Below are 15,486 nucleotides of genomic sequence, written 5' to 3' on the forward strand. Positions count from 1 at the left end.
TAGAAGACCGGATGCGTGCGCATCTTCTTCGGAAGGTTGAGCGTATACGCTAGGCCCTTCCTGGCCACGACCTTGAACGGTCCTATAAACCGAGGTCTTAACTTCGTCTTGAAGACTGCAGACACTGCATGAGTAGGTAGGTTTTTAGCGCTTAATAAAACTTGGTCACCGACCTCAAACCTCTCAACATTGCTTCTGCCCTTTGCATCTGCATGTTCCTTCTGCGTGTCTTGGCTTTCAGCCATAGCGTCGCGTACTTGACGCATTACGCTCAGTCTCAAAGAGACAAAGTCATCGACTTGCTTGCGAACCGCAACAGGGCTGACATCAGCTAGCCGCTCGGCTATACCTCCCCCACCAAGCCCTGAGCCACTGCGTGGCGGCGTCAGTGGGACGCGAGGGTTAACCAAGCCGTTCACATAGAACGGAGTGTAGCCTGTCGAGGCGTGCACTGCATTATTTAATGCGAACTCAACGAGTGGGAGCATCTGGCTCCAGCGTTTTGGCGCCTCAGCGCATACGCTTCGGAGGGTATCCTCCACAACGCGATTCACGCGTTCGGTTTGACCATCGGTCTGCGGATGGTCCGCTGTGGACATGTCCAAACGAGTGCCGAGCACTCTGAAGAGGGACGTCCAGAACTTCGCGGTGAAGCGCGGGTCTCGATCCGAGACAATTGCCTCAGGCAAGCCATGTTGGCGAAAGACTCGGTCTAAAAACAGCAAAGCTGTACCTTCACCATCAATGGTGTCCGGCACTGCCGCTAAATGAGCCATCTTGCTCAATTGGTCTACAAAGACCACTATACCTGTGTTTCCCGCCTTATCCTTGGGAAGGCCAAACACAAAGTCCATACTCATGGACTGCCAGCATCCCTTGGGGACAGGCAAACTCGCCAATGGCGCTGCCGTGCTCGGCGCGGACTTTGTCCGTTGACACGTCTCACACGTGCGTACATAGGTGCCGACCCACTTATACATCTTGGGCCACCAGTACATCGAGCTCACCGAGCCATAGGTCTTCTCCCGACCTAAGTGCCCGCCCACGGGCGTATCATGAACCTCATAGAGGATTCGATACTTTAGATCCTCATCATGAGGAACGACTACACGAGGGTTATCCTCAGCGTCGGTGCTGTAGTACAGCAGGCCGCCATCGAGTGAGTATCGATGCAGCCTCGCGCGTAAGCGCCCAGACAATTCCTTGTCAGAGTCTTTAAACTCTTCGCTCCCAAGAGCCCGTAGCAGCGCTACGCACATGTCGTCTTGTGCATACGCTCCGCGTATCAAGTCAGGCACTGACGACGTCACTGTCGTGACATGAGCTAACTCGTAGTCCGGCCTGCGCGAGAGCGCATCGGCCACTACATTAAGCCGCCCCGGCTTGTACTTCACCTCGAAGTTATACTCGGCAAAGAAGGAAAGCCATCTTGCCATTCTCTGAGAGAGATGAGGCGACTGTGTCGCAGTGCGTAACGACGCATGATCAGTAAAGATCACAAAAGGCTTAGAGCCTAGCAGGTGTACCCTGAATTTGACTAGAGCATACTTCATTGCAAGTAGCGCTTTGTCATGAACTGGATAGTTCTTCTCTGCAGCTTTGAGTTGGCGAGACTCAAACGCGATCACGCGTTCACGCCCTTCGGCGTCTGCTTGTAGTAAAGCACAACCGATTGCAAAATCGGAGGCGTCACAGACGACGCTAAACGGACTATCCGGGTCCGGTAGCGCAAGGATCGGAGCCTGGAGGAGGCTCTCCTTCACAGCCTCAAAGGCTCCGTCGTGCTCGACGTTCCAGCACCATGGTGCGTCCTTCTTAAGGAGATCTGATAATGGCCGAGCCATCTCCGCGTAGTTCGCACTGTACTTGTGCAAGTAATTGGCTAAGCCTAGCCACTTGCGTAAGTCTTTTTGGTTCTTGGGAACCGGCCAGTCCACGATGGCCTTGACTTTGGCAGGATCTGCCCGTAAGCCACGCTTCCCAATGAAGCACCCGAGGAAAGGTATCTCCTCCGCGCCAAAGACGCACTTGTCCAAGTTGGCATACAACTTATTAGTGCGCATGCACTCGAGCACCGCTCGCAAGTGGTCAATGTGGTTATCCACGTCTGCCTTTCCGTGCTCGGCACGACTATGGACGAATATATCGTCAAAGTACGTTTGAGCGTACGCCCGGTGGGGCCTAAACAACTGCGTCACAAGACGATTGAACGTTGCTGGTGCGTTCGACAGCCCCTGGGGTATCACCAGCCACTCCCAGAGCATACCGCTCGGAGTACTCACCGCTGTCAGCGGAATGTCGCTCGCTCTCATGAGCAATTGGTAGTAGCCATCGACCAAGTCGAGCGCGCTGTACAGCGTACAGCCTACCATGTTGTTCTGCAGAACATCCTTGCGAGGAATCGGCGTTTGCGCCGGGATAGTGGCCGCATTTAGCTTGTTAAAAGCATGAACAATGCGCCACTTGCCGTTCGGCTTTCTGACACAGAACGTGGGTGTCGAGTGCGGAGACTTACTCTCACGCACCATCCCTGCCTCGTGCTTCGCACGGAAGAATGCGTCAATGACGTCACACTGCTCTCTCGGCAAAGGCCATTGCCTTGTTACGCAGTATTTGGTTCCAGGAACCAGGTCAATCTCATGACACACGCCTCGATCCGGAGGCAGGCCCGTCGGTGGGTCTTTTGAGACAACGTCTCCATACTCCTTCACCACCGGGTAGAAGGGATCCGAAGGATCTTTGAGGATCGCCGATCCACTTCTTGCGCTCAGCGCCTTCTTGGTGTCCTCTAGGACCGCGTCGTCCACGACGGATGAGGAGTTCAACTCCTCCTCAGGTCCCAGCAAGACCACCTCGGCTAGCTCGCCTGCCTTTATGGGTTCGCCGAACTCGGCAATGGACATCTCGTCCAACTCTAGCAGAGCATCTGCAGCGGGCAGAGTATCAAGGCTGATATCGCCTTCTACCTCCCCCGTCACTCCGTTCACGAGTGTATACAGCTGTTCACAGCAATCACGTGGAGCATCACCGCTCGTCACGTTGGACACATCGTCCGACGTCGAAGACGTCACAGACGCCCTGCGTCTTCTTCTCCTCTCCCTCCGCGACCGAGCCCGGCCGGATGAGGGCGGTGTGGCGACATCTCCGTCACTACCACCGGGTGCAGCAGCACCATCACTCCTCGAAGAGGATACAGTGTCTCGCAAGACACTCGGCTGAAAGCCAAGAGGTTCTTGACCTTCACACAGTGAACTAGGTGTCACTTCACCTGCATCTCCTGGGCCACGCCCATGATGCCTCGACTCGCAGTCGACCGCGACCCTCGGGTCACGCAGCGGTAGGTCATCGACCAGATTCATACCACTCAGTGGATTACGCGCCACTCCGCGCTCGTCCTCACCAGGACCCAGCAGTTGGTCATTGACCGGACCTGCACCGCTCCGCGGATAACGTGCCGCACCACGTACGCCCTCAGGGCAAACAGCAACCTCGTTGCTAACAATTTCGGACATACCAATGCCTAACACTACGGCCGCCTCGGCCTCGTGCTCGCGCCAAAAGCGCTTCTGCTTCCTAGCAGAGGTGGGTTCATGACTCACCAAAGCTCCACTAGGAGCAGGGTGCGACGCACCCAGCGTTTTCGACTTCCAGTCGATCCATGGCTCATGACGTTCCAGCCATGCCATGCCAAGGATGAGGTCATACCTCGCATCCAGGTCTAAGACCAAACAGCGTTCCACGCTATCGAAGTTCTCAAACTTCACTCCAAGGTCGACAGAGACCTTCGACACAGTTACCAGTGTCCCCGTCGCGAGACGGACAGAGATCGTATCTCTCGTTGGCACTTCCAGTGCCTCAGCATACAGCTGACTCCCTTCCAGGGTGGAGCGACGGGCGTAGTTGCCCGAGGCTCCCGAGTCAATCAAGACTCTCCATGGCTTTGCAAAGCCCTTCACGTTCGCTTGAACGACCAGCAAGCCCGGCTTGCACACACTCTTCTCGTAAGAGAGCTCAGCTCTCTTCGGGGCTGAGCCCCGTTGCCCTCTACCTCTTCGAGGCACAACAGAACTCAGTTCTTCCCCAGTAGGCCGCCCCGCGCCTACTGGAAGTTGCCGTTTCCCGGCGATGACCCGGAGGGTTGGCTCGCCGGAGCCTCGCGCTTCTTGCGCAGAGGGCAATAGGCCCTTAAGTGCTTAGTGCTATTGCACACAAAGCATCGGCGGATGCCGGCGCGCTGCTCCGCAGCAAGAAGCTCCGCTTCTTCATCTTCAGCATAGCTGAGGTCCATCGGCTCTGGACCGCTCGAAGAGCTTGCGCTACCAGCGCTCCAACCAGGTCGCGCCGACCTGAAGTTGTGCTCGGCATTCAATGCCACATCCACCGCCTCTTCAAAAGAGTTAGGGTGTACACGGAACACTTCCGTTCGAGCTGCGCTCACACGAAGTCCCTCCATGAACACGGTCACGCTGACCAGTTCCGGAAGAGGGTCCGCCGCCATTCCGGCGATAAGAGTTCTCAACTCTTGGACATAGTCCAATAAATCCTTCTTACCCTGGCGGGTAGCAAGGAACTTTGACCGGATACGGTACGCCTGATTAGGCGGCGCGAACACGCGCGAAAGCTGTTGCTTCAGCTGATCCCAAGTGGGAAATGCAGCGTCAACAGACGTGCCGCACGTTAGTGCCCATTCGCGAGCGCGACCTCCAAGCCTGGAGATAGCCAGCGCCACGCGCTGATGCTCAGACTGGAGCAGGGCCGATCCCATGGCCATCTCGACCTCACGGGTCCAGAGAAGGAGATTCTCTCCATCCTTCCCCTCGAAGGTTTTTACGCTCACCATGAGCGGTTTCAGTCTCATAGACTCTTCACGCGTCATCGACGCCGCCGCCGTTGCGGCGCTCATCTTCTCTTGGACATGCTCCAAGAGCGCGTTCTCGTAGCGGGAGAACGATTCCAGCCTGGCAGTGACCGCCTCTGGACCTTGCGATGCAAGATGAGCCACGCCCTCCGGGCCAAGCAAGGACATAAGCTTAGTAAGCGCGTCCTGCTGCGCCGGGGGCAAATTCGCGAAAACGGGGTGTTCCATCCTCGCAGAGGATATAGTCAACCGACTCAGGAGCGGGATTGACTACAAGTGCTACCAAGTGCAGCGGGGCTGCCGTAGCTTTAGCGTCAGAGGAAGACGTTCGACTCAAAGAGTCACTAATACTAAGTTCCTTATCCAAAGGACACTTACAGCCCAAAACCAGGGCTCAAAGTTAGCACCTTAACTTTTATGCTTCAAAACCAGAAGTGTTTTATTTACTATTATTGCGGCCAAGCCGCCTAGGGGTAAATGTATCTGTTTAACTATCTAGCATAGTTAAACCTAATCAAATGCATAACGTGTGGCTTTCGGCCAACGTACTGAGAGACCTTGTTAACTCTCCAACTTATGTACTGAGAGTTTGTTAGCTCTCCGGGTACTTCGTACCCCTGTGTGTTCCACACCATGTAACCCCGTTACAATACTGTTATATGTAACGTGTTGCACTCGCACCTATGCTTGATCAATATTGATGGAGAGCTTTTAGCTTCAATAGACCCATCCGCATTTTTTTACAAAAGCAGATCATATGGCGAACACCGTGTAGTCGTCGCGATCTTACATTTAAAAGCTCTCCATCAATATTGATCAAGCATAGGTGCGAGTGCAACACGTTACATATAACAGTATTGTGTACACCCCCATGCAACTAATTTGAGCTCTCGATCCCTAGTGTCCATTTAATCGCCCTCAGAAACTCAGCCCATACAAATTTCTAGTCAGCCAAAATGACACATGTTTTCTTTTATATAGTTTTTTGTGTTATGGACACTCGACGAGGTGGCCGTATAATTGTGTCCAGGAGTGTACTACTCGTAGCACTACCAGGAAAATTGGTCAAAATACCATATTATTGAGTAGTCCTGTAAATATCACTGAGCTTGAAAACAAAAATATAATAGCATATTTATTGTCCAACCTCTGGCTATGAGAGGTGTGCGACGAGTCTGCATGAGCAACAGGCGCTCGCTTGCCACGGCTGGAGCAGTGGCGGAGGGGGCGACTACCGGTCGGAAGAAAAGTCTGCTGGTGGATGGCAACAACGCACTCTACCATTTCTACGATCCGCTGTCCAACGTCGAACAGTGCGTTGGCGCTTACGGTCATTTGTTTGCTTAATCCCAGCAGGCTGACGTTATGCGCGTGCGTCTGAAATTGCACAGAAACGGAGTCAAGACTGAAGCAGTGGATGGTCTTCTGCGACTTTTACGACGGATGGACAAGACGCACGAACCCGAACACATTTCCGTAGTGTTCGACTCGAAACAGCGCCCTACCACCAGAAGAGTCATGCAGCCAGTCTACAAAACGGACCGAGCTCCGATGCCACAGTCGCTAGCGCCACAGTTTACATATGCGCAAGAAGTTCTGAGCCGGGCCAATGTGAACTGCATTGAGCGCCCGGGGATGGAGGCCGATGACATCATCGCCTCGTACTCGGTGCAGTACACGGTCGCTGGCTACGACGTGCTGTTAATATCCAACGACAATGACTTCCTGCAGCTCGTCCATGGCGGCGTCAACGTAGAGGCAGAAGCAGAAGCTGCAGACAGTAGTATGTCCGACAGCATCGACTTGCCTCCTGCCGTTGTGGAGATCTACCAACCATCTAAACGCCGATACATCCGCGAGCGAAACGTGCGTGGAAGATTTGGCTTGCACCCCAAGTTACTACCAGACTTTCACGCGCTGTGCGGTCATCACTGGAAAAGGCTCCCCAGAGTGGACAGCTTGACCGACGAGTTGGCAGTTCAGTTGCTCACTCAGTATGGCGGTCTTTATCCTTTGTTACGCCAACTGGACACACTCGTTGACCCCGTCTTGTGCAAGACGTTGAAGCAGTGCATCACTTCTGTCGAATCCTCCTACCGTATTGTTAAGCTTGTCGACACAGTCGAGTTGCCTGTAGCCATCGAGGATCTCCGTCGGCCCCAGCTGAATTAGAATTGCCACTGGACCAAGTGTAACAGCAGTCACTTATCGAAAGGCATAAGGTGTAAAAGCAATTTTAGAGCTTGGTTGGCCTATTCATGCATCAACTTTCATATCCGCTGCCCCGTCATCCTCGTGATCCTTGGCAACTACTCCTCGCCATTCCTCCTTGGTCGCGCTAACTTGTCCGAGTGCAGACGCACTTACCATCTTCATCTCGGTGTCTTCGCCTCCATCGTCATCACTGTCCGAGTCGCTGCTCCCCTGGAGGCCAGCACGAGTCTCTTTGATTTTCATCTTGATTAGGTCGAGACGCTCCTTTGCGCGGCGGTTAGAGAACCACGTCTTGATCTGCTGCTTCGTCACTCCAAGTACATTCCCACCATTGTACTCGTCTGTGTGGTCATCTTGGTTCAGCACCTTTAGCAATTCCTCCAGTCGAGCCATTGTCGGTCGCGGATTCTTTTCGTACTCTTCGATTATTGTTGCGAGCTGCTTCACATTGAAGATCCGCCCTCCATGCGCATTTCCGGCATAATCTTCGTCGCTTATAATAACTGTTTCGGTCGACTTTCCCTGGGCGCTAGGAGTATCCCTTCTCGGACGTTTAGCGTTACTTTTGTCGTCACTCACAGGTGCTTTACGCTTCGCACCAGAGCTGCCAGACGCATTGGCCAACGTCTTTGACTTCGGCTTCGTTCGGGACTTGGATCCCTTTTCCGATTTGGTATCGTTGTCCGACTCTGTGTCACTGGAACAAGACGAGCTCGAGGCCGCGTCATCAATGTGCAGATCCGCACCACTCAAGGCCTGAGGGGGCTGGTTTGCCGACCGCCGCTTGTAGAACCAGCAACGAATCTGCTTGTAATCGATAGATCTCTGCGCCGCATCACTCGACGGATCCGAAGACGCAATTGTATTCAACCGAGCCGCGATTTTGTCAAGCTTCTTCTTGCTCGGTGTATCTTCTTTGTGGAAATACTTCTCGAGCTTTACTAGCTGAGCCAGCGAGAACTTTACACGCGGTCGTCTGGACTCCGGCGAAGGTGTCGGTCCTGAACTTGGCGACGATCCGGGAGTTCCTGGCAACGATTCAGTGTCTACACTTAGTAAAAGTGACCGTGGTTTTTCCTTCCGCTTCTTATTGGTACTGGTCTCCACTGCCATCGCAGCCACCACGCTCGGTGCATCACCGTTTTCCACAATCCATTGAAACTCTTCATGCAACTTCTTTGTCTGCCGCACAAGCTCTTTGTTGTCTTTGTGAGCAATCAGAACCAATTCCAACTGCCGCTGCATATCCGACTCAATTAGTACGGCGTGTGGAATGGTAAGAGATAGCAGCAGCTCGATGATATCCGTAAGTTCCTCAGCAGATGCGTCTTCCTCTAATAGCTTCAGCAGCTTCATCTTAATGTGTGACATTTCTTCTTTCCCCAGCGGTTTGGACGCTCCAGTACGAGCATTCTTGTAAGGAACATGCAACCTCTCTCGTGCACGTTCGATCGCAGTCAAACGTAGCGCTTTGGTCTCCTCTTCGCTCTTGCCGGCCTCACGAGCATCCTTAATTGCCTTCCTCACGGAAGCAACATGATCGATTCGAATACGTTTCTTCTGAACACTCGAGCCCCCAGGAGTAGACGGTCTATCAGCTCCATCTTTGCTGGAGCCCATCAATGCTCCAGGCGGACTTAATCTAGGAGCTCTTCCATGTGTGGGTTGATCAGCCGTATTAGCAATCAAGGCCATATCTGCTTCATCAACGACATGCCCAGACCCCTGTCCATTCTCACGCATCCGTGACACTCGAGCCTCAAGCACTTCTTTGGCTTCGTCGATGTAAGCAGCCTTCATCTTTTTGACACTGTCCGCATCCATGTCAGTCGTAGAAATGTCCTTCATCTTAAGGCGCATGTAGTCCAGACGTTCCTTCGCACGCCTATTGTCAAACCAGATGCGAATCTGCTTCACTGAGATGCCTTCTGGTTGTAGCTCTGGGTCCGCATAGTCTGGACAGTTGATGATGCGGTACATCGAGTGAATCTCACTAGACTCTGGTCGAGAGGATCGCTGGTACCATTCCTCCAGCTTCTGAATCTGCTTCGATGAGTACAAGCGACTGGCACCACTCTTTCCCTTCGACCCCGATGCAGATCGACCAGCCGTTCCTGTCGCCTGCTTCCTAGCTCCACTGTTGCTTGCAGACTTACGGTCTTGGTTGGGAGTTGCTTTAATCTCCTTTATAAAATCAACCTCGAACTGGATACCTGCAACTTGCAGCTGCTCCATTATCTGCTTCAGAGAGTCCAAGCCATTATGCACTCGACGCAGCAGAGCATCTTTGTCTGATACATCTGCATTGTCCCCCTTACTGGCACTTGCATCGTTTGTTGCAGCAAAATGAGAAGAAGTGGCAGAAGCCGCGTGCGCTGATGATGCAGGAACCAACAGGAACGGAGGCGGTGGCGGAGAGTTCACCAGCACTTGTTGCTGCTGTCGTTGTTCATGTTTAACGTCATTGCTGTAGTTGACAGTACTAGCACCGTAGAAGTTGCCATTTCGTGCGCCACTATGGTTCTCGAGCCGATGCAGATCCATGACGCTGTTGATATCCTTTGTTAGAGTCTGCGTAATGTGCAGCATCTCCCCTGTCTGCTCCAGTATCTTCGAGTTGATGTTCTTACCGCCGCGCAACGCTAGATCCGTCAAGCGCTGTATCTCCGTCTCTACAGCAGCAGCAGTTACATCTCCTGCAACCCCGATCTTGTCGTCAATCTCACCCTTGCCTCGGCCCGTGGAGGAAGATTTCGACCCACGACTACCACGACCTTTCGCAGCAGAACCGCTACGCTGCTGCTTCCGGGGAGTACTAGCTGGGGGTTTATCAGTCGATGCAGCCTTGGCGACTGGCTCGCAATCGGGACAAAACCACTGGCGATTAGTGACTGGTACTAGCTGAGGGAACTGCTGACGGAAGCAGCTCGTGTGGTACATGCATTTGCACTGTAGACACAGCAGTGCCCGTCGTCCATTGCGGGGCTCATGGCACGCCTCGCACTCTTTGCGAGCCACAGTGCAGCGGCGTGCTGCAATGATCGCACCCACCATGGAGGTACCTGATTTGAGCGCCAGAGTCGTCGAGTCGTCAACATGCTGTACACTGGCATTACTGGGACTGGGCGATGGCGCGAGATTTACAGCAGCTTCCGACGCTAAGTCCGTCTCGCTGTGGGCCGGCATCTTCTTCGTATTTTCCCGTTTCTCTAGAGCTTGAGGTGGTGCGTTGGAGAATCCCGCTCTTTCAGGCGACTCGTCATCGTCTTCGTCGGTCTCAGAGCGTCTTGGTGTGGCTGTGCTGTCCAAATCGTCGTCCGATGGTGCGTTGAGGGACTCGTCATCGTCCTTCTCTACCTGTACGCCACCTTCCTCTTCATCATACACATGTGCCTCATCACCCTCGTCGCCCACGGCTGTATCCTGCTTCGATGGACCTCGGGATGCGTCCATGTCGTAGTCCTCGCCCCAAGCTGGCGGTCGGGGAGCCCTCACATCGCTATTGGCATGCGCCACGACCTCCTCCTCGTCAGAGGCGTCACCATCATCGTCGGAGGCTGACTGGAGGTTGCTCTTGTACACCAGGAGCGCCTTCTTGCGCTCCGTGGCGTCGTCCAGAACCGTCGTACCCTCCATCCGCTCGCTTGTTTGTAGGGGGGCGGAATGCAGTAAGTACGATCACTTATTTTCTCCGGTCCGGAAAATTAACAGTTAGGTTTTCTTTAAAAAACCTCGCATGTGTGATCAGTCAATGAGGATTAGTTAAAATGAGTTCATATGAGGATTTGTATGCACTCGGATTGAGAGTAATTGACACGAAATTGGGTTCAATTGCTTTTAGTGATATACCACTAGATCAAGCTCCGTTTGCGCTTTTTCTAGTACATTTTAAAATTAAGTTCTGATTATTTTTGACGTCAAAGCAAAAAAAAACTCCACCCCTCCATAAACGGATAGTTCAAATTGTCAGGTTTGGCAAAATCGGCTGGAACTTTGTTCATTTAAAAACTCGTGCTGACGCTACGTAAGTATAGCTTTCAAACTAGCCCAACCACGCTTCCGTTGGAGCTATACGACTGAAGTTATTGCCGATTTAAAGAACTGTTATTAATAATTCTTTTTCGGACCAGACAAGAAGGCCCTTGTTAAACAATCCAACTTGACAATTAAAAGTATTGCATTTGTTGTATTATTGTGAATTCCGACAAAATTTGACATTTTGGTTCTATTCAGTACAGTAAGTCACTCGATACAACTTTCCTGTTATTTCGAAACTGATCTCATTTCGTACCTAAGTGGATTCTTTATCAATACAGATTTGCGCTATAATAAAGAGTCTGTATTACAGACTCCGCCTAAAGGGTGGACCTTCTAAGTTCCCAAAGGATATCAAATAAGCATAGGCTATGGATTCTTGCAAAAAAATACTACCACGTATGTTCTGTCAGAAAAAGCTGAAGGTAGTATGACCGCGTTTGCAAGGGTATAATCTGAATGTGCATTTCAGTTTCTGAGTGGAGTCTGTATTGCGCTCAAAGAACCGCGCACGGAAATTTTGACTAGAGCGCACAATAATACTACGTAGTACTGGACGGTTCCTAAAACTCGAATCCCATTTTGCGTGTACTAAACCGACCATAAAAAACATATGCATCTGCATTCTGGTATCAAATTGCTCCAAAGAGGGAATTCTGTAAGGGGTGGAACCACCCCTTACAGATTGGTACTGCGTACTATTTGCCATAGAAAGACATTTTCAACACCGCGCAGAAGCCTCAAAAGAGATGACGGAGCACCGCAACACAGCACACGACCTGCCAGAGCAGCACCTACCGACAACAAGTGTGGTGTAGTAATTTCTCCGTGGTTGCGGATTATCACCCGTCGACAAAGACGTGACACCGCCCAAGTGTTCAAGCGACGAACCCTCGGTCGGGTGATGTACGGAGACGCCAAGGTGCAAGGGACTCGACGGCGTCACCTCCGAGTTTTCAACAAGTATCGGATACGGCCCTATGTCACTGAATCCAGGCTGTCCTTATTATTAATAATGGACTGGCCGGATTCGCATTCAGCGGACCATCTACGGTACGAACCCTCAGTGGCGGTTGGGATGAGTTCGCGGAATACTCAGCGACCTTTGGAAGACACGTTCACCGTCTGGGACAGGGCGCGGACCGTTAAAGATGCTCATGCGACAGTGCAGACGACGCTTGGCATGCAAGAAGATCCATAACGGATCATTGTTCACTTGATATTTGTATACTTGATTAGGACTTCTTATTAGGAATAGACCCGAAAGGGTAAGCTTAAATACAGAACAGAATTTCCACTCAAGCACACAGAGCGACGTCCGGCTTCAAGGTAAGAGTCAGGTCAAGCTTGTTTGAGTGTGTTATGCCTGTCGGTGAACTCGAAGCTCTGTAGCGAGGGTTCATCCGGCAAGGCCAAGAGACTTTGTGTATTGGCCGATTATTATCGGGAGGTTTTACGTGACGGCTTATTGTTGCCTATTTGCACGACTGGGAGTGCTTGAATTGCCTCCCTTTTATTTCTTCCAGCCGAGTGTTGAACACTCGGTGATCCCGTAAAAGGCTTACCCGTGCCTGGTACCCTTCCGCTGTTGGGACCACGAGGATTCAAAACACCTGCTAGCTTTGCTCGTGCTAGTAGCGTGTTCTTATTTTACTGGTTGGCCTATATAAGTAGTTTACAAGGTCCAGTTTGTCCCGGTGCAAGGGCAGAACTGGGGTCTTCAGGTCCGCCCGAACGATCGTTTACTATCCTAGTAGACGTATTGTTGTGGGAACATCCTAACTACATCTGTAGCTAGAGTTCACGTGGGATTTCCAACACCACAACTGGTGCCGCGACCCGGGAACAGATTGTGACCATTGTGAACTGTTTGTATGGCCTTCCAGTTTACGAGCTACCAAGAGAAGAAGAACAAGAAAAAGACAAGAAACATGGCGAAAGGACAACCGACGGTACCAGTTACGCCTGCCAAGTCTGGCGGAGCTCGCAACGAGAGTTCAAGCCCGGCTGCGCGCTTTGCAGCCGCCACCGAGCTTTCAGTGAGCTTCGACGACGAAGCGGACATCGGTCCTGACGCCCACGATTATGAAGATTACGAAGATAAGACGCCGGCTCCAGAGCCAGGCGCAGCGACGCCGGAGACGGCCACGCTATCATCGGGGCTGAGCGGGGCGACCAAGTCCCTTTCGAGGAACCTCGCCGACGAGCTCGATGATGTTGCGGGACCGGAACCAGCCTATGATGATTATGACGATGGGACCGAGGGTTTTAAACCTTCGGTGGCGAGTGCAAAGCATTCAGCACTGCTGAAGGCACCTCGCCCACCTATCAACGGTGATACACCAGCCGCCAAGCGCGTTTTCGACCGCGTACAAGCGCTGATGCAGAATGATGAGTGGATGCAGCTGTTCAAGCCCATCCCCAAGAAAAAGGCCGACTGGCCTGCGCTTGCGCAGGAACTTCAATACCCAGTCAACTCGGTTTCGACTAGTCAAGTTGCCGAGGATTCAGTTTCGCTACTGTTGTCGCTGGGGTTCGAGAACGAGACGTACCCATCGACGATGTCGCTCCAGGATTGGAGTCCACATGAAGCCGGAGCTGCTCTCCAGAAATGGAAGAAGAAGCTTCGGAAGGCGTTTGGCGCCGTTGGCATCAATGCCGGAAAGCAGCCTGTGAGTCGACCGATGATTCAAGATGAAGATCCGTCTAAGATTCCACTGCCGCCGACGCCCCAACGACTCGTTCGTACTTCTCCGACCAAGCGTGGAGCTGAGCGTGGTGCCTTTGGCACTACCGAAGCTTCACCGTACTTTCAAGACTCACACATGGTTACGCCACGTTCGGAGAGCCGTATGCAACGTATTTACGCAAGTAACGAGGATTCGTTCGGTCACCGAGGCGGTGCGCGAGCTCCAAAAGGTGGTGCCGGACGTCGTCAAGTCGACAGCGATGGTTCGTCCAGTGACGATGACATTTTGGTGCGTACATTCGACGAGGAAGATCCTCAACTCGAGTTGATGCGTCAGATAAATGAGCTAGCGACGCTGAACGACGTGGACCCAACACCGAGGATTGAAATGGCTTCGCACCGACCGCTGGATCGCATCACGCCGTTCTCAGGCTCTCGCAACAAGAGCGAGAACTGTATGCAGTGGCTCCGTGGGTTCGTCTATGAAATGACTGGAACCCACACAGATGCCGATAAATGGTGCATTCCATTTGAGCTAAGTCTCCGGGACGGAGCCATTCATTGGTTCCGTCAACTTCCGAAGAAGACGAAGCGCAAGTGGAAGCTGTTGAGCGATGCGTTCATCCGCTACTACTGCTCGCAGTTCACGCAGACGGCACTGTCGCGTTACTACTCCGCCAAGCGGGAACGAAATGAACATCTGTGCGACTACATAAACAGGCTGAACGGCTACGCTCGGACCGCCCGTCTACACTTTGAGAAGAGTGGTCGCGACGCGAAAGAACACGTACAGCAGTTCCTGGCAACATGCGACGATGACAAACTAGCGGAGAGTCTCTACCACGCTCGAGTCGCCGACATTCACGAGCTCGAAGAGATCGTCGAAGATGTTCTCAAGGGCAAGGAGAGAATGGCCAAGCGTGACAGTGAGTACCGATACTCTAAGAGTCGTGATACGCGACGCGACGATGGGTACGCCCGCAACAACCGGCGTGATGACCGTCGCCGCGATGACAACCGCAACAAACCAAGAGTGACACTCATTGAAGCTACGGTGGACGACCTACTAGCTGAATTAGAAGGTCGTGAAGCTGCTCAAGGAGGCAACGAGTATTCAAACGAAGATCCGAACGCTTACGACAATGTCCAAGATGAGTACAACGACTTTCAGCCCGATAATACGGATGGCGATTTCTCATTGGATGAAAACGACCGATACCTCGCTGCTGCAAACGAAAACGAGCGCCGTGCAGCTGCTGAAGGCACCTACGCACGTTCGGACAACCGCCAACCGCGTGGAAACACGCCTGATCGCGAGAATGGCTTCAATCAAGATCGCCGAAGTAGTGACCGTGGGTTCAATCAGGACCAGCGCGGTCGACGTGACTTCAACCGCGACAACCGACGCCCACAGTACGGACCATGCGCGGTGTGCGGTGGCATGAGTCACTCCGCCCACTACTGTAACAAGCGATGCAAGTTCTGCAAGCAGCTCCACGATGCTGGACAATGCGAACTTTTCCGCAACTTCCAAGACCTTGCCAAATTCGTGCGCACTAAAGGCACGAAGGAGGAACTCCCGCCAGAGCTCAAGGCCGTCGTTCAAGAACGTCATTTAAACTAGGCAGCCCGCCAACTACAACTGGGTTGGTCCCTATCGGGCTGCCACAGTTAACCGAGCCTTCAATGG

At 52.6% G+C, this 15,486-nt stretch overlaps 2 protein-coding genes across 2 annotated transcripts; one reads left to right on the forward strand and one right to left on the reverse strand.

The window, feature by feature from the left end:
* Positions 1 to 6,037: 6,037 nt before the first annotated feature.
* PITG_19219 (uncharacterized protein) lies at positions 6,038 to 7,030 on the forward strand (the record flags this gene model as incomplete). The annotated part of the gene is made up of 3 exons (XM_002997080.1): positions 6,038 to 6,171; positions 6,250 to 6,610; positions 6,683 to 7,030. The coding sequence occupies 3 exons, from the start codon at positions 6,038 to 6,040 to the stop codon at positions 7,028 to 7,030; spliced, it is 843 nt and encodes a 280-aa protein (XP_002997126.1).
* Positions 7,031 to 7,076: 46 nt separating this feature from the next.
* Positions 7,077 to 10,708, reverse strand: PITG_19220 (uncharacterized protein; the record flags this gene model as incomplete). The annotated part of the gene is made up of 1 exon (XM_002997081.1): positions 7,077 to 10,708. The coding sequence occupies one exon, from the start codon at positions 10,706 to 10,708 to the stop codon at positions 7,115 to 7,117; it is 3,594 nt and encodes a 1,197-aa protein (XP_002997127.1).
* Between the last annotated feature and the right edge of the window lie 4,778 nt (positions 10,709 to 15,486).

The sequence above is a fragment of the Phytophthora infestans genome, genomic scaffold (genome assembly GCF_000142945.1).
Source record: "Phytophthora infestans T30-4 supercont1.87 genomic scaffold, whole genome shotgun sequence".
In the NCBI taxonomy this organism is placed as follows: Eukaryota; Oomycota; class Peronosporomycetes; order Peronosporales; family Peronosporaceae; genus Phytophthora; species Phytophthora infestans.